The 26,729-nt window shown below is 42.5% G+C and overlaps 1 protein-coding gene across 2 annotated transcripts in view; it reads left to right on the top strand.

The window, feature by feature from the left end:
- Positions 1 to 26,729, top strand: part of LOC133630938 (uncharacterized protein DDB_G0282077-like) — a 78,033-nt gene that overhangs the window by 36,584 nt on the left and 14,720 nt on the right. For both annotated transcript variants that reach the window (XM_062022816.1, XM_062022817.1), the window contains exons 16-27: positions 2,333 to 2,359; positions 4,373 to 4,390; positions 4,628 to 4,654; positions 6,318 to 6,335; positions 7,382 to 7,399; positions 9,858 to 9,875; positions 10,922 to 10,939; positions 13,398 to 13,415; positions 14,462 to 14,479; positions 24,966 to 24,983; positions 25,578 to 25,595; positions 25,918 to 25,935. In XM_062022816.1, coding sequence (XP_061878800.1) covers positions 2,333 to 2,359; positions 4,373 to 4,390; positions 4,628 to 4,654; positions 6,318 to 6,335; positions 7,382 to 7,399; positions 9,858 to 9,875; positions 10,922 to 10,939; positions 13,398 to 13,415; positions 14,462 to 14,479; positions 24,966 to 24,983; positions 25,578 to 25,595; positions 25,918 to 25,935 — 234 coding nt within the window. The remainder of the gene's footprint in view (positions 1 to 2,332; positions 2,360 to 4,372; positions 4,391 to 4,627; positions 4,655 to 6,317; positions 6,336 to 7,381; positions 7,400 to 9,857; positions 9,876 to 10,921; positions 10,940 to 13,397; positions 13,416 to 14,461; positions 14,480 to 24,965; positions 24,984 to 25,577; positions 25,596 to 25,917; positions 25,936 to 26,729) is intronic.

The raw sequence follows: 26,729 nt of genomic DNA, 5'->3' as shown, positions 1-26,729 counted from the left end.
GCCCTAATCTTCAAAATTATATTAAAAGGTCTTGAAATATATTAAGTTGCATATTATGAGCCCAAGTCATTTATCAGTTTCACCTTGTAATTGCTTTTACACAATATTCTAATTGTTTTTAGTTTCCTCTGTGTGTCCTTTTTTTCTTAAATAAACTTCAACATTGTGTTTACATTATGTTTTTAAGAAATAAAAACATTGATTCCTCTTCTTTTTCTGAATCTTTGAGGCCCGATCGATTCAACAAGTAATCTCCAAACCCTCTACTTTACACATTTTAAACCTTTTGTAACAAAAGTTTACAACGGAGGATCAAATATTCTCAATGAACCCGCTGCATCTTTGGCCAGTATGCTTTAAAAGGGTTCTATTATGATAAACCATGTTGTCTTACCTTTTGGTACCTGTTTTTGTGTGTTTGGGATCCACAAAAGTCCTGAAAATTTGAAATCATGGTGGAGATATTTACAAAACAATCTCACCTTCTTCCAAACCTGCTCCAAACAAGCTGTTTGGAATTTGAGACTTTAGTGACCTATGTTGCCTTAGTTACGTCAGCAGATATCTCCATGTATGGGAGATCAGTGTTTCTTAACCGTAGGAACCCCTGGACTAAACTACCACTGATACATGTTATGCAGACCGTGAGGAACTGTTTTAAATATAGGGGGTAAAAATGTAATATGACCCCTTTAAAATGTCTAAACTTAGTGACTTTACATGGATATATAATTGCATTTCACCTCAAATGTTGCTGAATCATTTATGTCAGTTCTTCTACTTCACATATGTCAGAGTCAAGGCCCGCGGGCCATATCCGGCCCGCGAGAAGGTTTTTTACGGCCCTTGGGATGATCTTGATTTATTATTAGAACCGGCCCGCAGACCGCAGATCTTTTACACGCACCAAGCGGATGCCGGTCCAAGGTTCCGAAAGGGGGCGAGCGGCCCGCCGGGACGCGCCTGCCGGCCGAAGGGCTGCAGCCCGGCCGTCAGTCGCGGAGCCCGCCGTGCCACGCGCGCCAAGGGGGCGGGCCGAAACCCGGCCCCGAGGCCCTGAGACTTCTGCTTTGTTTCCCCAAACCGCGCGTCACCGCCGGGCCCGCACCACCGTCGGGCTGCAGCCCGAGCGTCGGTGGCGGAACCCGTCATGTGCCGCGCGCGCCAAGCGGAGCGGGGGGGTCAAGCGGGCCGAAACCCGCAGGCCACCCCCTCACCACGAGGCCCTGAGACTTCTGCGTTTGACCCCTACGCGCGGCCCGTCGGGACGCGCCCGCCGTCAAGCCACGAGGGCCAGCCGTCGGGTCGCGGAGCCCGCCGTGCCACGCGCGCCAAGGGGCGGGCCGAAACCAGCGGGGGGTTTCGGGCACCCAACTCGCCTCCCTCCCACGGAGGGAGGAGGGGGGTTTAATGTGAACATTACTGTGCAATCACATATTTAGAGTTTTTACTCAATTCAAGTTTAAAAGTTAAAGTTTAATATTTGTTTTCACTGCATGTTACTTCTCCTTAAACAAAGTGTTGTTTTTGATTTATAGATTTTTGCACTTTATTTTATTGTATTTCAATTTAATTATATTTTAAAAATATTTCAGTTGAGTGGATGATAGAAAATTGCTATTATTGTTTTTTTCTTTGAAGTAAATTTAGCCCACTTTTGCTAAAATAGAAAATATAGGCTACTGATGGTGCCTTGAATACCGGTTTCTTTCATTTAATGTTCATGTTATGGGGATTTTTATATAAAGGAAATTTGTCTTTTGTGTCTGTTGAAAATTAAAGATTACTGACAGAGCCATAAGAAAATATTGCTTTATTTATCTGATCATATTGGAATATATTTGTTAGGTTTTCAGTAGGTTCAATTAGGTTCACTAGACTATATGCGTCATTTAAAAATTTTTCAATGAACATTCGAACAGTCCGGCCCTCGGCTTGTAGCTAAATTTTTTATTTGGCCCTCCGTCCATTTGACTTTGACACCCCTGTTCTACTTGAACAAAACAAAAGAAAGTATTGTGTTTACAATAGAGGATCAGAGCCCATCAGGTAAGCTCCAAAACCTTTATTTCACATCGTCCATGTCTTTGTCTCAAGAGTTTTCAACAGAGGATCAAATGTTCTCAGTTATCTGAATCCACCTAACAATCTTTAGCTAATTTGCTTTAAAATGTCTAAACCCAGTAGCTTTACTTGGATGTATTATTGCATGTTACCACACAGTTTGATGAAGCATGTATGTCAGTCTTTTTCTTGAATGAACAAAATAAACTTTAATGTGTTTACATCATTTATTTAAGAAACACTAACATTGATTTCTCTCCCCTTGCAGATGTGTCTGGTAGCAACAGCTCACAAGGTAATCTCCAACACATCAATTTCATACCTTATAAACAGTGTTGGGTTAGTTACTGAAGACCAGTAACTAGTTACAGTTACTAGTTACTTTATTTCAAAAAGTAACTCAGTTACTAACTCAGTTACTTAGACCAAAAAGTAATGCGTTACTGTGAAAAGTAACTATTTAGTTACTTCTTTTTTTCTTCTTCTTTTTTTAAAGCTCCCATTAATGCCCTTTTAGCCTTCATTTCAGTACTGTTATCACACTGGAGAATAATACAATCTGTTGATCATCTTGGCATGCATTTGCATCACTGAACTCTGCTAAGCAATGTGGTCTACAAGACAAAGATATGTTTCAAAGGGCCAACTTATTTCAGGCCAGAACAAATTGACAAAACTATTTTAAATAGCTGCAACATAACATACATAAGTAACAAACAGCATAATAACAACACAGCTGTAAACCAAATAAGTACTTTAACTTTATTTTTACATACCAAAGCCTAACCAGGCATTTTTTCTCTCAAGGAATTCTGAAATAAAATCATGTCTGAAGCCCAGAACACTCTACACATTTCCCCAGTTTTAGTTTAGAGATAAGGAAATATTGGCCTGGCCCACTAGGATCCCTCTTTATGTTTGTAAACGTTATATTCTCTACATTTAGAGTGATGTGATAATCAAACACTCTAGAAGTCTAGAATGAAAGAGTATATAAGAGAATTGACAGAGTGTGTGTACTATAATTCATAATAACATTGATTTTGTTTCAATATTATGTTTTTGAGCAATGACAGTTTGAAAAAAAAAACAGCTTTGTTTTATTAGTCAACATTGCAACTTTTTCTAAATTACATTTCACCTTTAAGCTTTTTTATTTCACTTTTGTTATGTTTTTGTTTATTTTAATAGTATTTTTAGAATGTTCTGTGGGCCTTTAAAACATTAGCTGTGGGCTGCAAATGGCCTCCAGGGCACACGTTTGACACCCCTGCTATAGATAATAAAAAATTTAATCTGATAAATCTATGGATAAAAAGCTGAGCCTGGCGACGCATGCGTGTTAACAACTCTCTCGCTCTCTCTGTCTCCGCCCCTCCCTCACGAATGCTGCTGCGCGCACCCCTCCCCTCCCTCCCCTTCCCACACTCAGACACACACAGAGCGCGGCTCCTCCGTGTGACACAAGAGATTCAGAAGAACGAAACCGTAGCGCTGCCACAAAACACACTCAGATCTTCTGTTTCTAGCCGATACTACATAAAAAGTAACGTAAAATAACGCAGTAACGCATCATGTAATAACGGTAACTGAGTTACTGAATATAAAAAATAACGCGTTAGATTACTAGTTACCGCCGAAACTAACGGCGTTACAGTAACACGTTACTTTGTAACGCGTTAGTGCCAACACTGCTTATAAACCTTTGTAAGAAGAGTTTACAACGGAGGATCAAATGTTCCCGAGTAACCAACTAATTACACCAAACAATTTTCAGCCAATATGTTTTAAAATGTCTAAAATTAGTGACTTTATTGATATATTGTTGCATTTTACCACTCAGTTTGATGAGGCATGTACAGATGAAACTAAAAAAAATCGAATATCGTGTAAAAGTCAATTTCAATATTTCAACTTCGAACATGAAAATAATGTGATATAAATTAATTACATACAAAGTAAAATATGCCAAGCTTGTATTTGTTATAATTTTGATGATCACGATTTACAGTTATTATGCACCCAAAATGTTCTAAAATTTTCAATTCGAGGTTTTCAGGAGCTCTCTGCCATAATCTTCAAAATTATATCAAAATGTCTTGAAATATATTAAGTTGCATGTTATGAACCCAGGTCATATCATTTTCACCTTGTAATTGCTGGTATAAAAGAACTTTTGCATAATATTCTAATTGTTTTTAGTTTCCCCTGTATGTCATAATTTTTAAATAAACAAAATAAATGTCAACATATAATTTCTATATGATGTGTTTAAGAAACAAAAACAAAGATTCCTCTTCTTTTTCAGGCACGGCCGATTCGACAGGTAATCTCCAAACCCTCTACTTAACACCTTAACCTGCTGCATCTTTGGCCAGTATGCTTTAAAAGGGTCCTATTATGCAAAACCAACGTTTCTTACCTTTTTGCACATTATTGCATTTCACCACAGAGTTTGCTGAAGCATCCATGTCAAACATTTTCTTGAATGAACAAACAAAACTTTAATGTGTTTACATCATTTATTTAAGAAACACTAACATTGATTTCTCTCCCCTTGCAGATTTTCCAGGTACCGGCAACTCACAAGGTGAGAGAGAAAGAGAGACTTTTATTAGTACATTGCACAGTACAGTACGTATTCCGTACAATTGACCACCAAATGGTAACACCCAAATAAGTTTTTCAACGTGTTTAAGTAGGGGTCCACGTTAATCAATTCATGGTAAATGTCCAACACATCAAGTTCATACTTTATGAACCTTTGTAAGAAGAGTTTACAATGGAGGATCAAATGTTCCCGAGTAACCAACGAATTCCACCAAACAATTTTCAGCCAATATGTTTTAAAATGTTTAAAACTTGTAACTTTCCTTGGATACATTGTTGCATTTTACCACTCAGTTTGATGAGGCATGTACAGGTGAAACTAAAAAAAATCGAATATCGTGTAAAAGTTAATTTCAATATTTCAGCTTCAAACATGAAAATAATGTGATATAAATTCATTACATACAAATTAAAATATTCCAAGCTTTTATTTGTTATAATTTTGATGATCATGATTGATACGTAATTGTATACCCGAACTTTTTTGAAATTTTCAATTCGAGGTTTTCAGGAGCTCTCTGCCCTAATCTTCAAAATTATATTAAAAGGTCTTGAAATATATTAAGTTGCATATTATGAGCCCAAGTCATTTATCAGTTTCACCTTGTAATTGCTTTTACACAATATTCTAATTGTTTTTAGTTTCCTCTGTGTGTCCTTTTTTTCTTAAATAAACTTCAACATTGTGTTTACATTATGTTTTTAAGAAATAAAAACATCGATTCCTCTTCTTTTTCTGAATCTTTGAGGCCCGATCGATTCAACAAGTAATCTCCAAACCCTCTACTTTACACATTTTAAACCTTTTGTAACAAAAGTTTACAACGGAGGATCAAATATTCTCAATGAACCCGCTGCATCTTTGGCCAGTATGCTTTAAAAGGGTTCTATTATGATAAACCATGTTGTCTTACCTTTTGGTACCTGTTTTTGTGTGTTTGGGATCCACAAAAGTCCTGAAAATTTGAAATCATGGTGGAGATATTTACAAAACAATCTCACCTTCTTCCAAACCTGCTCCTAACAAGCTGTTTGGAATTTGAGACTTTAGTGACCTATGTTGCCTTAGTTACGTCAGCAGATATCTCCATGTATGGGAGATCAGTGTTTCTTAACCGTAGGAACCCCTGGACTAAACTACCACTGATACATGTTATGCAGACCATGAGGAACTGTTTTAAATATAGGGGGTAAAAATGTAATATGACCCCTTTAAAATGTCTAAACTTAGTGACTTTACATGGATATATAATTGCATTTCACCTCAAATGTTGCTGAATCATTTATGTCAGTTCTTCTACTTGAACAAAACAAAATAAATTATTGTGTTTACAATAGAGGATCAGAGCCCATCAGGTAAGCTGCAAAACCTTTATTTCACATCTTCCATGTCTTTGTCTCAAGAGTTTTCAACAGAGGATCAAATGTTCTCAATTATCTGAATCCACCTAACAATCTTTAGCTAATTTGCTTTAAAATGTCTAAACCCAGTAGCTTTACTTGGATGTATTATTGCATGTTACCACACAGTTTGATGAAGCATGTATGTCATATGTTTTATTGAATGAACTGAATAAACTTTAATACTGTAGTTACATGATGTATTTAATAACAGTTGTCTCTTCTTTTTCTAAATCTTTCAGGCACGTCTACCACAAGAGGTAATCTCCAAACCCTCTACTTAACACTTTAACCTGCTGCATCTTTGGCCAGTATGCTTCAAAAGGGTCCAATTATGCAAAACCAGCTTTTATTACCTTTTGGCACATGTTTGTGCATTTAAAATCCACACAAGTCCCTAATTTTTTAACTCAAAACATGGAGGCATGACGGAGATATTTATAAAGCAATCTTGTTTTTCTTCCAAACCTGCTCCAAACAAGCCGTTTGGAATTTGAGACTTTAGTGACATAGTTTGCCTTAGTTACGTCAGTAGATATCTCCATATATGGTAGAGCATTACCCGAAGAGCTTTGTGCGAGGCCCCAGTTGTTTTATTCAGTTGTAGCCCAAAGTTGTAATTGTATTTCTCCTTATTATTTTGTCGTCGGGCAGACTGGATCGTACATGTACATAAATGCTAAAATCCTCCACCATTGCCACGTCGAACAAAAAGTAGTGTAGAGTTTTAACTTACATCTGTCAAAAAACTCAATTTAGATGGGTAGGGTTCTAATGATAAACAGTAATAACGATAAACGCGATAAAACCCCTAAGAGTTAATATTACCATTTTAAATAAAAAATTATATTAAATATGTGATCGATAACTGCGCTTTGAAAAGCTCATGGACTGACTGGCACTAGCTCGCTAGCTAAAATGCTAACCTGGAAACAAGAGACATTAACATATTTCCCCATTAAGAAAATCCTCCACCGTTGCCATGTCTAACTAATACATGTTATGTAGACCGTGAGGAACTGTTTTACATATAGGGGGTAAAAATGTAATATGACCCCTTTAAAATGTCTAAACTTAGTGACTTTACATGGATATATAATTGCATTTAACCACAAAGTTTGCTGAATCATTTATGTCAGTCTTCTACTTGAACAAAACAAAAGAAAGTATTGTGTTTTTAATAGAAGATCGGAGCCCATTAGGTCATACATTTCTTGAATGAACAAAATAAACTTCAACATTGTGTTTACATTATGTTTTTAAGAAACAATAACATAGATTCCTCTTCTTTTTCTGAATCTTTCAGGCTCACCCGGCACAGCAGGTAATCTCCCAACCCTCTACTTAACACCTTTTATACCTTTTGAAACAAAAGTTTACAACAGACGATCCAATGTTCTCAATTAACCTACTGCATCTTTGGCCAGTATGCTTTAAAAGGTTCCTATTATGCAAAACCAGTTTTTTTTACCTTTTGGCACATGTTTGTGTATTTGAGATCCACACAAGTCCCTAAAATTTGAACTCAAACCGTGGAGGCATGTGTAACCCCTGCTGAATGCACTGTAATCGTCACGAGTTCAAGCCTCCTGGACTCTGTGTTGTGTTTGTTGTAATGATGGACAGGAGACTTGAGTGATGTTATGGACACCGTTTACTTCCTGATGTGGTATGGAATGTGTACAGTGAGGCTCTTTCCAACACACTATGAAAAATAGTACATCATATTAGCATCAACGCTAATTGGCTATTCATTTGTATTTGAGCAGCGCTCCCCAACTCACCTTGATCATGGCCGTACTGAACTGGCGGCTGTAATGCCAGTCCAGCCTATTTATAGTCCATGTCAAATATAAGCTGTGGAGGTTGCCCTCCAGGGGGTTCTTTGGACCACCAAGCACCGACATGAGAGCCCGGATCAGGGTTACAATACAGTTTTATTTTTGATACTGCAGCAGGTTGCTTTCCAGCAATTGTCTTTTTCCTCTCTGGCAGACTCGCTCTCACTCTCACTCCAGCTCCCCTCCAGCTCCAACAACCTCTCTCCTCCCGGCTGCTGCCTATACAGAGCGACAGGTGATTAGATAACAAAGCCCACCTGGGCCATCTACGCACCTGTCGCTGACTTCGAGGCCGGTCCTGGCACACCCCGTTCCGCTGCAGGCCCGCAGGCCACGCCTCCCTCCACATACCTCCACCGCCAGACGCAGGCCGGGAAGCCGTCCGGCCGCGCCTACTCCCCCCCGTGAGGGAGCGGGAGAGAAAGTCGGCCACGGCCATCTGCGCCCCCGGTCTGTGGATCACTTTAAAATTGTAGGATTGTAAAGCTAGGTACCAACGGGTGATCCGCGCGTTGGCATCCTTCATGCGGTGGAGCCACTGGAGGGGTTTGTGGTCCGAGCAGAGACTGAATGAGTGCCACAGGAGGTAGTACCCGATGGCGAGGCACTCCCTCTCCACGATGCTGTACCTTGCCTCCCGATCGGAGAGCTTCCGGCTGATGTATAGGATGGGGCGGTCGACGCCCTCCACCTCATGGGACAAAACAGCTCCCAGTCCTCTGCCCGACGCGTCAGCCTGCAGACAAAACGGGAGAGAAAAATCAGGCATGTACAGGACTCTTTTTTCGTCTTGGGGGTTGGGCAGGCCGCAATTGCCGCTGTTTTGTCTACCTGCGGGCGCACATGCCCTCCTCCCAAGTGGCACCCCAAATACTGTACTTCCCTCCGGCCAACTGCACACTTTGCCGGGTTGGCAGTGAGCCCCGCCTGCCTTAGGGACTCGAGCACCGCCCCCACCCGCCGCATGTGTTCTTCCCAGTCGCTACTCTGGATGATGACATCATCCAGGTAGGCGGCCGCATATGCAGCGTGAGGGCGCAGCACCCGGTCCATGAGGCGCTGGAACGTGGCGGGTGCACCGAACAAGCCAAACGGAAGTGTCACAATTTGGTATAAACCTTCCGGAGTGGAAAATGACGTATTTTCCTTGGACTCTGGCGACAAGGGAATCTGCCAGTAGCCCTTGGTCAAATCCAGTGTCGTAATAAAGCGAGCAGTGCCCACCTGTTTTTGTGTGTTTGGGATCCACAAAAGTCCTGAAAATTTGAAATCATGGTGGAGATATTTACAAAACAATCTCACCTTCTTCCAAACCTGCTCCTAACAAGCGGTTTGGAATTTGAGACTTTAGTGACCTATGTTGCCTTAGTTACGTCAGCAGATATCTCCATGTATGGGAGATCAAATGTTTCTTAACCGTAGGAATCCCTGGACTAAACTACCACTGATACATGTTATGTAGACCGCAAATAACAGTTTTAAATAAAGGGGGTAAAAATGTCACATAACCCCTTTAAAATGTCTAAACTTAGTGACTTTACATGGATATATAATTGCATTTCACCACAAATGTTGCTCGATCATTCCTCAGTCTTCTACTTGAACAAAACAAAATAAAGTTTCGTGTTTACAATAGAGGATCAGAGCCCATCAGGTAAGCTGCAAAACCTTTATTTCACATCTTCCATGTCTTTGTCTCAAGAGTTTTCAACAGAGGATCAAATGTTCTCAATTATCTGAATCCACCTAACAATCTTTAGCTAATTTGCTTTAAAATGTCTAAACCCAGTAGCTTTACTTGGATGTATTATTGCATGTTACCACACAGTTTGATGAAGCATGTATGTCATATGTTTTATTGAATGAACTAAATAAACTTTAATACTGTAGTTACATGATGTATTTAATAACAGTTGTCTCTTCTTTTTCTAAATCTTTCAGGCACGTCTACCACAATAGGTAATCTCCAAACCCTCTACTTAACACTTTAACCTGCTGCATCTTTGGCCAGTATGCTTCAAAAGGGTCCAATTATGCAAAACCAGCTTTTATTACCTTTTGGCACATGTTTGTGCATTTAAAATCCACACAAGTCCCTAATTTTTTAACTCAAAACATGGAGGCATGACGGAGATATTTATAAAGCAATCTTGTTTTTCTTCCAAACCTGCTCCAAACAAGCCGTTTGGAATTTGAGACTTTAGTGACATAGTTTGCCTTAGTTACGTCAGTAGATATCTCCATATATGGTAGAGGATTACCCGAAGAGCTTTGTGCGAGGCCCCAGTTGTTTTATTCAGTTGTAGCCCAAAGTTGTAATTGTATTTCTCCTTATTATTTTGTCGTCGGGCAGACTGGATCGTACATGTACATAAATGCTAAAATCCTCCACCATTGCCACGTCGAACAAAAAGTAGTGTAGAGTTTTAACTTACATCTGTCAAAAAACTCAATTTAGATGGGTAGGGTTCTAATGATAAACAGTAATAACGATAAACGCGATAAAACCCCTAAGAGTTAATATTACCATTTTAAATAAAAAATTATATTAAATATGTGATCGATAACTGCGCTTTGAAAAGCTCATGGACTGACTGGCACTAGCTCGCTAGCTAAAATGCTAACCTGGAAACAAGAGACATTAACATATTTCCCCATTAAGAAAATCCTCCACCGTTGCCATGTCTAACTAATACATGTTATGTAGACCGTGAGGAACTGTTTTACATATAGGGGGTAAAAATGTAATATGACCCCTTTAAAATGTCTAAACTTAGTGACTTTACATGGATATATAATTGCATTTAACCACAAAGTTTGCTGAATCATTTATGTCAGTCTTCTACTTGAACAAAACAAAAGAAAGTATTGTGTTTTTAATAGAAGATCGGAGCCCATTAGGTCATACATTTCTTGAATGAACAAAATAAACTTCAACATTGTGTTTACATTATGTTTTTAAGAAACAATAACATAGATTCCTCTTCTTTTTCTGAATCTTTCAGGCTCACCCGGCACAGCAGGTAATCTCCCAACCCTCTACTTAACACCTTTTATACCTTTTGAAACAAAAGTTTACAACAGACGATCCAATGTTCTCAATTAACCTACTGCATCTTTGGCCAGTATGCTTTAAAAGGTTCCTATTATGCAAAACCAGTTTTTTTTACCTTTTGGCACATGTTTGTGTATTTGAGATCCACACAAGTCCCTAAAATTTGAACTCAAACCGTGGAGGCATGTGTAACCCCTGCTGAATGCACTGTAATCGTCACGAGTTCAAGCCTCCTGGACTCTGTGTTGTGTTTGTTGTAATGATGGACAGGAGACTTGAGTGATGTTATGGACACCGTTTACTTCCTGATGTGGTATGGAATGTGTACAGTGAGGCTCTTTCCAACACACTATGAAAAATAGTACATCATATTAGCATCAACGCTAATTGGCTATTCATTTGTATTTGAGCAGCGCTCCCCAACTCACCTTGATCATGGCCGTACTGAACTGGCGGCTGTAATGCCAGTCCAGCCTATTTATAGTCCATGTCAAATATAAGCTGTGGAGGTTGCCCTCCAGGGGGTTCTTTGGACCACCAAGCACCGACATGAGAGCCCGGATCAGGGTTACAATACAGTTTTATTTTTGATACTGCAGCAGGTTGCTTTCCAGCAATTGTCTTTTTCCTCTCTGGCAGACTCGCTCTCACTCTCACTCCAGCTCCCCTCCAGCTCCAACAACCTCTCTCCTCCCGGCTGCTGCCTATACAGAGCGACAGGTGATTAGATAACAAAGCCCACCTGGGCCATCTACGCACCTGTCGCTGACTTCGAGGCCGGTCCTGGCACACCCCGTTCCGCTGCAGGCCCGCAGGCCACGCCTCCCTCCACATACCTCCACCGCCAGACGCAGGCCGGGAAGCCGTCCGGCCGCGCCTACTCCCCCCCGTGAGGGAGCGGGAGAGAAAGTCGGCCACGGCCATCTGCGCCCCCGGTCTGTGGATCACTTTAAAATTGTAGGATTGTAAAGCTAGGTACCAACGGGTGATCCGCGCGTTGGCATCCTTCATGCGGTGGAGCCACTGGAGGGGTTTGTGGTCCGAGCAGAGACTGAATGAGTGCCACAGGAGGTAGTACCCGATGGCGAGGCACTCCCTCTCCACGATGCTGTACCTTGCCTCCCGATCGGAGAGCTTCCGGCTGATGTATAGGATGGGGCGGTCGACGCCCTCCACCTCATGGGACAAAACAGCTCCCAGTCCTCTGCCCGACGCGTCAGCCTGCAGACAAAACGGGAGAGAAAAATCAGGCATGTACAGGACTCTTTTTTCGTCTTGGGGGTTGGGCAGGCCGCAATTGCCGCTGTTTTGTCTACCTGCGGGCGCACATGCCCTCCTCCCAAGTGGCACCCCAAATACTGTACTTCCCTCCGGCCAACTGCACACTTTGCCGGGTTGGCAGTGAGCCCCGCCTGCCTTAGGGACTCGAGCACCGCCCCCACCCGCCGCATGTGTTCTTCCCAGTCGCTACTCTGGATGATGACATCATCCAGGTAGGCGGCCGCATATGCAGCGTGAGGGCGCAGCACCCGGTCCATGAGGCGCTGGAACGTGGCGGGTGCACCGAACAAGCCAAACGGAAGTGTCACAATTTGGTATAAACCTTCCGGAGTGGAAAATGACGTATTTTCCTTGGACTCTGGCGACAAGGGAATCTGCCAGTAGCCCTTGGTCAAATCCAGTGTCGTAATAAAGCGAGCAGTGCCCACCTGTTTTTGTGTGTTTGGGATCCACAAAAGTCCTGAAAATTTGAAATCATGGTGGAGATATTTACAAAACAATCTCACCTTCTTCCAAACCTGCTCCTAACAAGCGGTTTGGAATTTGAGACTTTAGTGACCTATGTTGCCTTAGTTACGTCAGCAGATATCTCCATGTATGGGAGATCAAATGTTTCTTAACCGTAGGAATCCCTGGACTAAACTACCACTGATACATGTTATGTAGACCGCAAATAACAGTTTTAAATAAAGGGGGTAAAAATGTCACATAACCCCTTTAAAATGTCTAAACTTAGTGACTTTACATGGATATATAATTGCATTTCACCACAAATGTTGCTCGATCATTCCTCAGTCTTCTACTTGAACAAAACAAAATAAAGTTTCGTGTTTACAATAGAGGATCAGAGCCCATCAGGTAAGCTGCAAAACCTTTATTTCACATCTTCCATGTCTTTGTCTCAAGAGTTTTCAACAGAGGATCAAATGTTCTCAATTATCTGAATCCACCTAACAATCTTTAGCTAATTTGCTTTAAAATGTCTAAACCCAGTAGCTTTACTTGGATGTATTATTGCATGTTACCACACAGTTTGATGAAGCATGTATGTCATATGTTTTATTGAATGAACTAAATAAACTTTAATACTGTAGTTACATGATGTATTTAATAACAGTTGTCTCTTCTTTTTCTAAATCTTTCAGGCACGTCTACCACAACAGGTAATCTCCAAACCCTCTACTTAACACTTTAACCTGCTGCATCTTTGGCCAGTATGCTTCATAAGGGTCCAATTATGCAAAACCAGCTTTTATTACCTTTTGGCACATGTTTGTGCATTTAAAATCCACACAAGTCCCTAATTTTTTAACTCAAAACATGGAGGCATGACGGAGATATTTATAAAGCAATCTTGTTTTTCTTCCAAACCTGCTCCAAACAAGCCGTTTGGAATTTGAGACTTTAGTGACATAGTTTGCCTTAGTTACGTCAGTAGATATCTCCATATATGGTAGAGGATTACCCGAAGAGCTTTGTGCGAGGCCCCAGTTGTTTTATTCAGTTGTAGCCCAAAGTTGTAATTGTATTTCTCCTTATTATTTTGTCGTCGGGCAGACTGGATCGTACATGTACATAAATGCTAAAATCCTCCACCATTGCCACGTCGAACAAAAAGTAGTGTAGAGTTTTAACTTACATCTTTCAAAAAACTCAATTTAGATGGGTAGGGTTCTAATGATAAACAGTAATAACGATAAACGCGATAAAACCCCTAAGAGTTAATATTACCATTTTAAATACAAAATTATATTAAATATGTGATCGATAACTGCGCTTTGAAAAGCTCATGGACTGACTGGCACTAGCTCGCTAGCTAAAATGCTAACCTGGAAACAAGAGACATTAACATATTTCCCCATTAAGAAAATCCTCCACCGTTGCCATGTCTAACTAATACATGTTATGTAGACCGCGAGGAACTGTTTTACATATAGGGGGTAAAAATGTAATATGACCCCTTTAAAATGTCTAAACTTAGTGACTTTACATGGATATATAATTGCATTTAACCACAAAGTTTGCTGAATCATTTATGTCAGTCTTCTACTTGAACAAAACAAAAGAAAGTATTGTGTTTTTAATAGAAGATCGGAGCCCATTAGGTCATACATTTCTTGAATGAACAAAATAAACTTCAACATTGTGTTTACATTATGTTTTTAAGAAACAATAACATAGATTCCTCTTCTTTTTCTGAATCTTTCAGGCTCACCCGGCACAGCAGGTAATCTCCCAACCCTCTACTTAACACCTTTTATACCTTTTGAAACAAAAGTTTACAACAGACGATCCAATGTTCTCAATTAACCTACTGCATCTTTGGCCAGTATGCTTTAAAAGGTTCCTATTATGCAAAACCAGTTTTTTTTACCTTTTGGCACATGTTTGTGTATTTGAGATCCACACAAGTCCCTAAAATTTGAACTCAAACCGTGGAGGCATGTGTAACCCCTGCTGAATGCACTGTAATCGTCACGAGTTCAAGCCTCCTGGACTCTGTGTTGTGTTTGTTGTAATGATGGACAGGAGACTTGAGTGATGTTATGGACACCGTTTACTTCCTGATGTGGTATGGAATGTGTACAGTGAGGCTCTTTCCAACACACTATGAAAAATAGTACATCATATTAGCATCAACGCTAATTGGCTATTCATTTGTATTTGAGCAGCGCTCCCCAACTCACCTTGATCATGGCCGTACTGAACTGGCGGCTGTAATGCCAGTCCAGCCTATTTATAGTCCATGTCAAATATAAGCTGTGGAGGTTGCCCTCCAGGGGGTTCTTTGGACCACCAAGCACCGACATGAGAGCCCGGATCAGGGTTACAATACAGTTTTATTTTTGATACTGCAGCAGGTTGCTTTCCAGCAATTGTCTTTTTCCTCTCTGGCAGACTCGCTCTCACTCTCACTCCAGCTCCCCTCCAGCTCCAACAACCTCTCTCCTCCCGGCTGCTGCTTATACAGAGCGACAGGTGATTAGATAACAAAGCCCACCTGGGCCATCTACGCACCTGTCGCTGACTTCGAGGCCGGTCCTGGCACACCCCGTTCCGCTGCAGGCCCGCAGGCCACGCCTCCCTCCACATACCTCCACCGCCAGACGCAGGCCGGGAAGCCGTCCGGCCGCGCCTACTCCCCCCCGTGAGGGAGCGGGAGAGAAAGTCGGCCACGGCCATCTGCGCCCCCGGTCTGTGGATCACTCTAAAATTGTAGGATTGTAAAGCTAGGTACCAACGGGTGATCCGCGCGTTGGCATCCTTCATGCGGTGGAGCCACTGGAGGGGTTTGTGGTCCGAGCAGAGACTGAATGAGTGCCACAGGAGGTAGTACCGGATGGCGAGGCACTCCCTCTCCACGATGCTGTACCTCGCCTCCCGATCGGAGAGCTTCCGGCTGATGTATAGGATGGGGCGGTCGACGCCCTCCACCTCATGGGACAAAACAGCTCCCAGTCCTCTGCCCGACGCGTCAGCCTGCAGACAAAACGGAAGAGAAAAATCAGGCCGCAATTGCCGCAATTGCCGCTGTTTTGTCTACCTGCGGGCGCACATGCCCTCCTCCCAAGTGGCACCCCAAATACTGTACTTCCCTCCGGCCAACTGCACACTTTGCCGGGTTGGCAGTGAGCCCCACCTGCCTTAGGGACTCGAGCACCGCCCCCACCCGCCGCATGTGTTCTTCCCAGTCGCTACTCTGGATGATGACATCATCCAGGTAGGCGGCCGCATATGCAGCGTGAGGGCGCAGTACCCGGTCCATGAGGCGCTGGAACGTGGCGGGTGCACCGAACAAGCCAAACGGAAGTGTCACAATTTGGTATAAACCTTCCGGAGTGGAAAATGACGTATTTTCCTTGGACTCTGGCGACAAGGGAATCTGCCAGTAGCCCTTGGTCAAATCCAGTGTCGTAAAAAAGCGAGCAGTGCCCAGCCGATCCAGGAGCTCGTTGACCCAGGGTATTTGGGTAGGCGTCAAAACATGACGCCTCATCATACTTGCCAAGAGTGTCCGCCCTGAGATCGGTAGGTTGTGAGTTCAAATCCCGGCCGGGTCATACCAAAGACTATAAAAATGGGACCCATTACCTCCCTGCTTGGCACTTAGCATCAAGGGTTGGAATTGGGGGTTAAATCACCAAAAATGATTCCCGGGCGCGGCTACGCTGCTGCCCACTGCTCCCCTCACCTCCCAGGGGGTGATCAAGGGGATGGGTCAAATGCAGAGGACAAATTTCACCACACCTAGTGTGTGTGTGACAATCATTGGTACTTTAACTTTAACTTTAACTTAACCCTCCCGTTTTTAGCGGAAGAATCCCGATATTCAGCGCCTCTCCCGACAATCTCCCGACAGAGATTTTCTCCCGACAAACTCCCGGTATTCAGCCGGAGCTGGAGGCCACGCCCCCCAAAAAAAAAGGCTGCCGCAGCTGCGATTGGACCTGACCAGCCTCCGGGTACAAGTACTGGAGTACCAATTGCTTGCCAGGGAAGATCTTCCCCAGGAAGCAAGGATTGACCGGTTTTGGGCCATGCTAGGGAGAGATGGAAGATTCCACACTCTCGTGCATTTGATGAAAGCACTTTTGTGCGTGCCACACAGCAATGCATCATCAGAGAGGGTGTTCAGCATGGTTAGAAAAATAGTGACAGAGAATAGAAAGAGGATGGACAATTCAACCCTTAACAAAGCATTGTACTTTCAAGTACAACAATGAGTAGATGAGTGTTGTGTGTGTGTGTGTGTGTGTGTGTGTGTATGTGTAAATAAATGAACACTAAAATTCAAGTATTTCTTTTATTTATATATATAATAAAATTTTAAAAAAAAATATATATATATATATATATATAAAATACTTGAGTTGGTGAATTCTAGCTGTAAATATACTCTCCTCTTAACCACGCCCCCAACCACGCCCCCCGCCCCAACCACGCCCCCCACCCCCGACCAAGGCCCCCCCCTCCACCTCCCGATATTGGAGGTCTCAAGGTTAGCAAGTATGCGCCTCATTTACCTTGCGGTAATCCACACAGAACCGCACAGACCCATCCTCTTTCCCTACCAGAACGATGGGGCTGCACCGCACACTGTGGGATTCTTCTATTACACCTAACTCCAGCATGGATTTTAACTCCTCCCGAACCACTTTGCGTTTGTGTTCGGGGAGCCTGTAGAGCCGAGACCGCACCATAACACCGGGGCTGGTCTCAATGTGATGTTGGATGAGGTTCGTGCGGCCGGGCCGAGGGGAGAACACATCAGAAAAGCGCTGCTGCAGCTTGGCAACATCTGCTTTCTGCGCTAACGTGAGCTGATTATCACAGAATAGGGGGGAGGGCGGGGGAGAGCGCGGGATCTTTGGCCCGAACTCCTCCTCCTCCTCGACCACCGTCACCATGGAAACAGGCTCCGCCTCCTTCCATGCCTCCAGAAGGTTTAGGTGGTAAATTTGAGTGTCTCCGCCCAAGTCCGAGCGCCGGACCTCCTAATCCACATCGCTCACTTGCCGTGTGACCACAAAGGGTCCTTGCCACCTGGCGAGTAATTTCGAGCTGGACGTTGGAAGTAACACAAGCACTTTTTCTCCCGGTGAAAATTTCCTTAGCTGCGTCCCCCTGTTATACAAATGCTGTTGACGTTCCTGGGCCCGGAGAAAATTCCCACGTGACAAGTGCCCCACCGTGTGGAGTTTTGCTCGCAGGTTCATCACGTATTGAATTAAATTTTTGCTGGGGCTTGGACCCAGCTTTCTTTAATGAGGTCCAGAACCCCGTGCGGCTTCCTGCCGTATAATAATTAAAAGGGGGGAAACCCAGATGGAGGCCTGGGTACCTACGGCATTGCAAACAGCAGGGGATTTAACCATTTGTGCCAATTCGGTTTGTCCTCGTGCACGAGCTTACGGATCATGGTTTTCAATGTCCTATTCAGCCGCCCCACCAACCCGTCAGTCTGAGGGTGGTAGACGCTGGTCCGAATGGATTTGATCCCCATTAATACATATAGCTCCTATATCGTGCGTGACATAAAGGACGTGCCCTGGTCAGTCAGAATCTCTTTCAGGATGCCGACCCGGGAGATGACCTGAAACAGCGCTTGCGCTACACTCTTCGCCGAGATGGAGCGCAGCGGTACTGCTTCGGGATAACGAGTTGCGTAATCCACCAGGTCTAGCGCAAAACGATATCCCTGTGTGTTCCGGTGAAATGGTCCGATGAGGTCCATGCCAATCCGCTCAAATTGGACCTCCATGAGTGGTAATGGGCGCAAAGGCGCCCTGGGGTTGGCCGCTGAATTGACCAGCTGGCAGTCGGGGCAGGCAGCGCACCAGCGGCGCACGTCTGCCCGGATGCCTCTGCCCGGATGCCTGGCCAATAGAAACGGACCATTTCCCGGTGGAGTTTCTGGCCATGGGGTGAACATGCGCCACCTGGAAAACCATTTCCCGACGGCGTTTCGGCACCAACAACTGGGTGATCCCCTCTCCGGTTTGAGTGTCACGACTCACTCGGTATAATCTATCCCTAATAATGGCAAAATGAGGGAATACCCGAGCTGCTGACCATCGATGGAAACCACCTGGTACCAGGCCGCGCGCAGAGTGTAATCCCGGGAATGCTCGAGGGGGAAATCCTCCGTACGGTGCAAGTGGGGCCGGGGGGGCTTCCCGCGAAGCCCCCGTCGGTTCCCCCTCGGCAGTGTCGGATGAACCCGCGTCGCCGCTGAGGACCGCGCGGATATTGCCCTTTTCTACGGGTCGTGAACACACCCCTATACATTGCGTCGCTAAATGGTTAAACCCCGGCCAATTGGTACCCAAAATTACGGGGTGCGTAAGGTGCGCACTTACAGCAATCTTGTATGTGTATGATTGGTAATATGTATAATCTGTGCTGTTAAATTGATCAAGCAAAATGGTTGATTAAATGACCGAAATAAACTAATTTCATTTATTCATGTCTGAGAGGGGGCGCTATAGAGCACTCACATAAACCCTTGTTGGAACAAGTGGAATCAAATACATACAGTAACATGTTACATACCCCCTTGCTGAATTTCACTTGTTCCCCAACACACGAACAATATATAGGAAAAAAGAGAGAAAAAAAAGTACACCTCCTCCACAAAATGTTAAAGGACAATTCAGGTATAATACAATCACAACAATCTCCATGCAAATAGTAAGAACATCTCCCTTCTTGTGCAACTGATGAGGTCACATTTTAAGAAATTACAGTCATAACACCCAGTCAATACGACCATTCCAAAAATAATTTGGGTGGGGGAAGGTTGGCCAAACCTCACCTCCACTCATAGGGAACACAAATAGGCCTATTACATATGACACACACTACTGTAAAATCTCCCTAATACAGAAAGCAATAAGAGAGATAAAGTGAACACATAAATCTCGCCAGACAAATGCATGAAATAATAAACAAAGAGTGTCAACCATAGAATGCTATAGCAATTATTTGAGCAAATAAATTAAATCTAGGATACCACGCCTGTGCGATGATGCATAAGCTCTATTAATTTTCCGTCCAGTCCTCAGCACATAACTTCCTCTGTGATTGCTTTTGCTTCCTCTTACTCCCAGGGGGACTCCTGTTGCCGGCCGTGAGGCTAGACAATCGCTTGGCAATCGCAGAACAATTTTCAATAAACTGTCGGTAAAACACCACAATTCCAAGAAACGTCCTGATTCTCTGCTATGAAGGAATTTGCGTACCTGGGTCAATGAAGTCGGACTCCTTTAGTGAGGTGATGGCCACTACCTTGTCGGGATCCATTCGAATGCCATCAGTGTCGACAATGTGACCAAGAAACCTGACCGACTTGTGCAGAAAATGGCATTTCTTTGGGGCAAGTTTAAGACAGTGTGCCGTTTAAAGACCATCCTCAGCCTTTCCAGTGCCAGATCTTCTTTTGGGGCAAACACTAACACGTCATCCAAATAACAGAGAACACTAAGGAAATTTTGGTCCCCAAATATCCTTAGCATCATTCTCATGAACGTTGCGGGGCTATTGCACAGACCTTGAAGCATTCGATTGTACTCATACAATCCAAAGGGAGATGTGTATGCAGTGCACTTTTTATCATCTGGGTGCATTTCAATGTTGTAGTACCCGGAAGTGAGGTCCGTTGTCGCGAAATAAGCGTTACCACCTAGGGCGGCCAGAGTATCGGCTTGGTGTGGGAGGAGATGAGCGTCTATTACGGTGCGTGCATTGAGCCAGCCAAAGTCATTATAGACCCTCACATCACCAGACTTCTTCCAGAGTAAGACCACAGGAGAAGCAAACTAACTGCTAGACTCCTGATGATTTTTCCTGCTCCTCCATATCATCCAAGGTCCGCCTCACTTTCTCATACTGTGTTGGTGGTATCCGCCGGCACGGTAGAAAAAAATGAGTCTCATCCACCACACGGATTCGATGAAGAAATCCCACAGCTTTGCCACAATCCAACTTGTCCCTAGAAAAGGTGGACTCATACTCTGCAATGCGGTTAATCAATGGATCTTTGCAAGTCGAATAAATGTCACAGGTTTCAATGTCAATGTCAGAGAGACCAATGTCATGTAAAACTGAGTGAGGTGTGTCAGTTGTGTTTGGCTTCTCTAAACTGGGAGAAACAGGCAAACTATAGGCGCCTGTGGTTATACTGCGAATGTCATGGTCAAGGAGTGGGTCAACTGCTGGCAAATGCACATTTTGCTGAAGGCTAACCTGAGGGATACCAACATGCTCAGGACTGTCAAAACTTTCAATGGCCACACATGAATACGCATCAGCTCAATGTGACAGGCTTGTCTGGGGGATTAATTATTTTAATTGGCAGTCATTCGTCATCCGCTAGCAATAACACTGACCTCCCCACCAAAACTAATCTCGGCCTTGAACTTACGGTTGCGGGACCCAACATGACTGCACTGCCAGCTGGCAGACCACTTTGTTGCTGTAACTTGCCCCAAACCAAATGTTCAGTCATCGGCTGCAGGGTGACAGCTCTCTTCAATTTCACAACACCAACCTTCTCAGGGCCTTTGTCAGAACATTTCTCCACCTCAGCCAACAAACTCAACAGCCCTTTCTGTAGGTCATTTCCACATTTGTTTTGGGCAGGGCTCTGGTCACTAAGACCTCTGTCTTGCCTGAGCTGACGAACCAGGAACCTCAATAGATTGCTGCCAATAATAAGACTATCGCTCTGGCCCTCGACCACCAGCATCGGCACGACCACCTTGCATCCACAGGTTTCCACTTCCAGTTCGCACACACCAGCCGGTAGAGTCTCCATGCCCCCACATCCTATTAAGACAGCATCAGTTTGTTTCAGATTTTGCTCCAACAACTGAGGAACGACAGCCGAACTGAGCATGCAACCACTGAGCCACTGTTTAGCATAGCTTTGACAGACACCTAAACAGCCAAAGTCACATTTTCATAAAACAGTTTGTCATGAGGTTCCAACCGCTGGATGTTTTGTAAGACGGGTCTCTGTCCGTGTTCCCTTTCCTCACACACACTCTGGTAGGCTGACTTGAAATAATCAACAATATAGTTTGCAGAATCTGGGGGATAACACTCAGGCCTGGCACTTTCCCCCTCCACATGCAGGCCGACTAGTTTTCCGCTTGTTGCACATTCCGTACGTGCGTGACCAGGTGCAAAACAGACAAAGCACAGACGATTGGCTCTGTAATGGGCATGAGTCCTGTGCCTTACATCGCCACAAATGGACGAAGGGAAAGATGCTCTCCCTACAGCAGTCCTGCTCGATTGAGGATGCGCAAAAGGCCCATCAGACCTTTCTGACTGAAGCAGCTGTTGTCTCAACATGTGCTCCAGCAAGGCTATGATGAGATCAAGACGGTCAGGGGACCCCTCAGCCTGCTGTTCAGTAGCTGTAGCACAAACAAGCATTGATTGTGGCATAATCTTACTTTCAGACACCACATGATGAACTCGGGGGGTCACTTCCTACTGCTGTGTTGTTATGGTCGTGGCCCACCTCGGTTTAAATGGAAGTCTTTGGTCCCTCTTGTGCTCCACAATCTTCTCATGAACATCAGCAGCTGCCCACTGTTGCAACGGTTTACATTTAAGTATCAGGGACATCTCTGGGTCTGAGCAGTGACGAATGACCATGGCAGTCAAGTCACATGTCAAATTGTCAAATGAGTGGTTTTGTCTCTTAAGGCAGTCACTTCCATAGTTCTACTTAATCTCAGCCAGTAGTCAAAGGAATGTTCACTTGGGTCGGGTAATGTGGCATAGAAAATAGCTAAGGGCATACTTGAACAGACTGTCACTAAAATGCTGCTTCAGACTCTCAAAAATGGGCTCTGGGCCCGCCGACGATAAAAAGGATGGTCTACTGCATAGACCCACCCGAACTACTTCGTGCGTCCTCCCCGCCAGTTTACTCGGCACTTACTCAGCCTATTCTGACACTGGGATCCCCTTCTTTTTCATGTAAGACACCACTATAGCCTCCCTTTCCCAAATCGTAAGTGTGTCACGACCATCTCCTTTAAAACTGACTGGTTTTATAACAACAAGAGTACACAACAGTGGCTTAATTGTTCTCAATTAACCTACTGCATCTTTGGCCAGTATGCTTTAAAAGGGTCTTATTATGCAAAACCAGCTTTTCTTAACTTTTGGCACGTTTGTGCATTTGAGATCCACAAAAAAAAACTAAAATTGTAACTCAAACCATGGAGGCATGGTGGAGATATTTATAAAACAACCTTTGCCTTCTTCCAAACCTGCTCCAAACAAGCCGTTTAGAATTTGAGACTTTAGTGACTTATGTTGCCTTAGTTACGTCAGCAGATATCTCCATTTTTTTTCATGAACTTCATGGGGCGTTGTGGTGACATTGCTGGTAATATGAGCTGAAGCGCATGTCGCAGGCCAACATACACACAGAGCTCTTGCAAGCAGAAACAGTGTGGAGAAAGAAGAGGGAGAATATATGTAATTTGGTTTAAAAACCAACAATAAAAGTGCATTTCACTAAAAACTTTGCTTAATTAATTATATCAGTATTTCACTTGAATAAACAAAATAATGTATTGTGTTTACAACTGAGGATCAAATGTCTTCAAGTAACCAACTGAATCCACCCAAGAACCTTTGGCCAATATGCTTTAAAATGTCTAAAACTAGTGACTTTACTTGTATCTATTATTGCGGTGCTTTAAAACATAGCTAGCTTGCGTTTAGCTAATTCGAAAATATTAATCCTCGCCTTCAATGCAACATTCTATGGTTCTTCCAAATATCATCCTTGCAGGTGGAGAAATAGCTAAACATGCTTCTACACTACACACCCTAGGAGGATACAATAGCTAACTGTTGACAGAAAGCTAGTGCTCCTGTATATAAACAAATGGGTGGATCTATACACATATTAACTTTAACGATAAAGAGCCGTATATAGTCGATACTACAATGATTACATCGATATTTTTTACTATCACAAAATTCTTTGTCTTTTTTATTGTTTTTTTAAACTCGGGAAATACATCCCTGGACACAGGAGAACTTTAACTACGACCAATGTATGACCCTGTTACTACTTGGTATTGGATCCATAGTTAAATTTGTCATATCACCCAAACGTATGGAAAGCATCCAAACAACAGAAGAATAATGTATTTGTACATGTTATTAGAAGTGTTGTTAGAACATGTTAAAACAAAAAAAAAAACAGACAACAGCATGGCGAAGTTGGTAGAGTGGCCGTGCCAGCAATCGGAGGGTTGCTGGTTACTGGGGTTCAATCCCCGCCTTCTGCCATCCTAGTCACGTCTGTTGTGTCCTTGGGCAAGACACTTCACCCTTGCTCCCGATGGGTGCTGGTTAGCGCCTTGCATGGCAGCTCCCGCCATCAGTGTGTGAATGTGTGTGTGAATGGGTGAATGTGGAAATACTGTCAAAGCGCTTTGAGTACCTTGAAGGTAGAAAAGCGCTATACAAGTATAACCCATTTATCATTTATTTATTTACAACAGTAAATTAACAAGTAAATTAATAATCCATCCATCCGTTTTCTACCGTTTGCCCCTCAGAATGGGAAATGACACAATATGTTACTGCATATGTCAGCAGACAAATTAGGAGCCTTTGTAATCTGTTTGCTTACTTACTACTAAAAGATACGTTTTTTCTAGTATGTTCACTATGTTACAGTGTTTAATGACAACATATTTTTTGATTACGAAAAGAAATGTATGTTTAATTTATCATTTGAGATTTTTTGTTAAAATGAAGAATTTTTTGTGGTCCCCTTTATTTCAAAAAGTATCAAAATACATTTTGGTACCGGTGCCAAATTATTGGTATCAGGACCATCCTATATCTTAGTACAGAGTCATTGTTCTGTACTCCGAGGAATGTTTTTCTAAATATTTCAGGGACTACCAGTGAATTAAGTAACCCTCAAAACCTCTTTATTTATTATATCAAAAGGTCTTGAAATATATTAAGTTGCATGTCATGAGCCCAAGTTATACATCAGTTTCACCTTGTAATTGCTGGTATAAACAAACTTTTGCACGATATTGTAATTTTTTTTAGTTTCCCCTGTATGTCTTCTTTTTCTTGAATAAACTTCAACATTGTGTTTAAATGATGTTTTTAAGAAACAATAACATAGATTCCTCTTCTTTTTCTGAATCTTTCAGGCTCACCCGGCACAGCAGGTAATCTCCAAACTCTCTACTTTACACCTTTTATACCTTTTGAAACAAAAGTTTACAACAGAGGGTCAAATGTTCTCAATAAACCTGCTGCATCTTTGGCCAGTACGCTTTAAAAGGGTCATATTATGATAAACCACGTTGTCTTACCTTTTGGTACCTGTTTTTGTGTGTTTGGGATCCACATAAGTCCCAAAAATTTGAAATCAAACAATGGAGGCATGGCGGAGAAATTTAAAAAACAATCTCACCTTCTTCCAAACCTGATCCAAACAACCCTTTTGGAATTTGAGACTTTAGTGACATAGTTTGCCTTAGTTACGTCAGCAGATATCTCCATGTATGGGAGATCAGTGTTTCTTAACCGTAGGAACCCCTGGACTAAACTACCACTGATACATGTGAACTAAGTAACCCTCAAAACCTCTTTATTTATTATATCAAAAGAGGTCTTGAAATATATTAAGTTGCATGTCATAAGCTCAAGTAATATATCAGTTTCACCTCGTAATTGCTGGTACAAACAAACGTTTGTGTTTATATGATGTTTTTAAAAAACAATGACATAGATTCCTCTTCTTTTTCTGAATTTTTCAGGCCCAACCGATACGACAAGTAATCTCCAAACCTTCTACTTAACACCTTTTATACCTTTTGTAACAAAAGTTTACAACAGAGGATCAAATGTTTTCTCAATTATCTGAATCCACCTAACAATCTTTGGCCAATTTGCTTTAAAATGTCTAAACCCAGTGACTTTACTTGGATGTATTATTGCATGTTACCACACAGTTTGATGAAGCATGTGTGTCATACGTTTTTTTTAATGAACAAAATAAACTTTAACATTGTGTTTACATGATGTATTATTTATTATATTATGTATTATGTATATTAACAATAACATCGTTTTCTCTTCTTTTTCTAAATCTTTCAGTGTCACCCCCAACAGCAGGTAATCTCCAAGCTTAACATATTTTATACCTTTTGTAACAAAAGTTTACAACAGATGATCAAATGTTCTCAATAAACCTGCTGCATCTTTGCCCAGTATGCTTTAAAAGGGTCCTATTATGATAAACGATGTTGTCTTACCTTTTGGTACCTGTTTTTGTGTGTTTGGGACCCACAAAAGTCCTGAAAATTTGAAATCATGGTGGAGATATTTACAAAAAAATCTCACCTTCTTCCAAACCTGCTCCAAACAAGCTGTTTGGAATTTGAGACTTTAGTGACCTATGTTGCCTTAGTTACGTCAGCAGATATCTCCATGTATGGGAGATCAAATGTTTCTTAACCGTAGGAACCCCTGGACTAAACTACCACTGATACATGTTATGTAGACCGCAAATAACAGTTTTAAATAAAGGGGGTAAAAATGTCACATAACCCCTTTAAAATGTCTAAACTTAGTGACTTTACATGGATATATAATTGCATTTCACCACAAATGTTGCTCGATCATTCCTCAGTCTTCTACTTGAACAAAACAAAATAAAGTTTCGTGTTTACAATAGAGGATCAGAGCCCATCAGGTAAGCTCCAAAACCTTTATTTCACACCTTCCATGTCTTTGTCTCAAGAGTTTACAACAGAGGATCAAATGTTTTCTCAATTATCTGAATCCACCTAACAATCTTTGGCCAATTTGCTTTAAAATGTCTAAACCCAGTAGCTTTACTTGGATGTATTATTGCATGTTACCACACAGTTTGATGAAGCATGTGTGTCATACGTTTTTTTAATGAA

This window comes from Entelurus aequoreus, linkage group LG16, assembly GCF_033978785.1.
Source record: "Entelurus aequoreus isolate RoL-2023_Sb linkage group LG16, RoL_Eaeq_v1.1, whole genome shotgun sequence".
Classification (NCBI taxonomy): domain Eukaryota; kingdom Metazoa; phylum Chordata; class Actinopteri; order Syngnathiformes; family Syngnathidae; genus Entelurus; species Entelurus aequoreus.
Note: the sequence above shows the minus strand (reverse complement) of the source record. Positions and strands in the feature narration are given on the sequence as shown.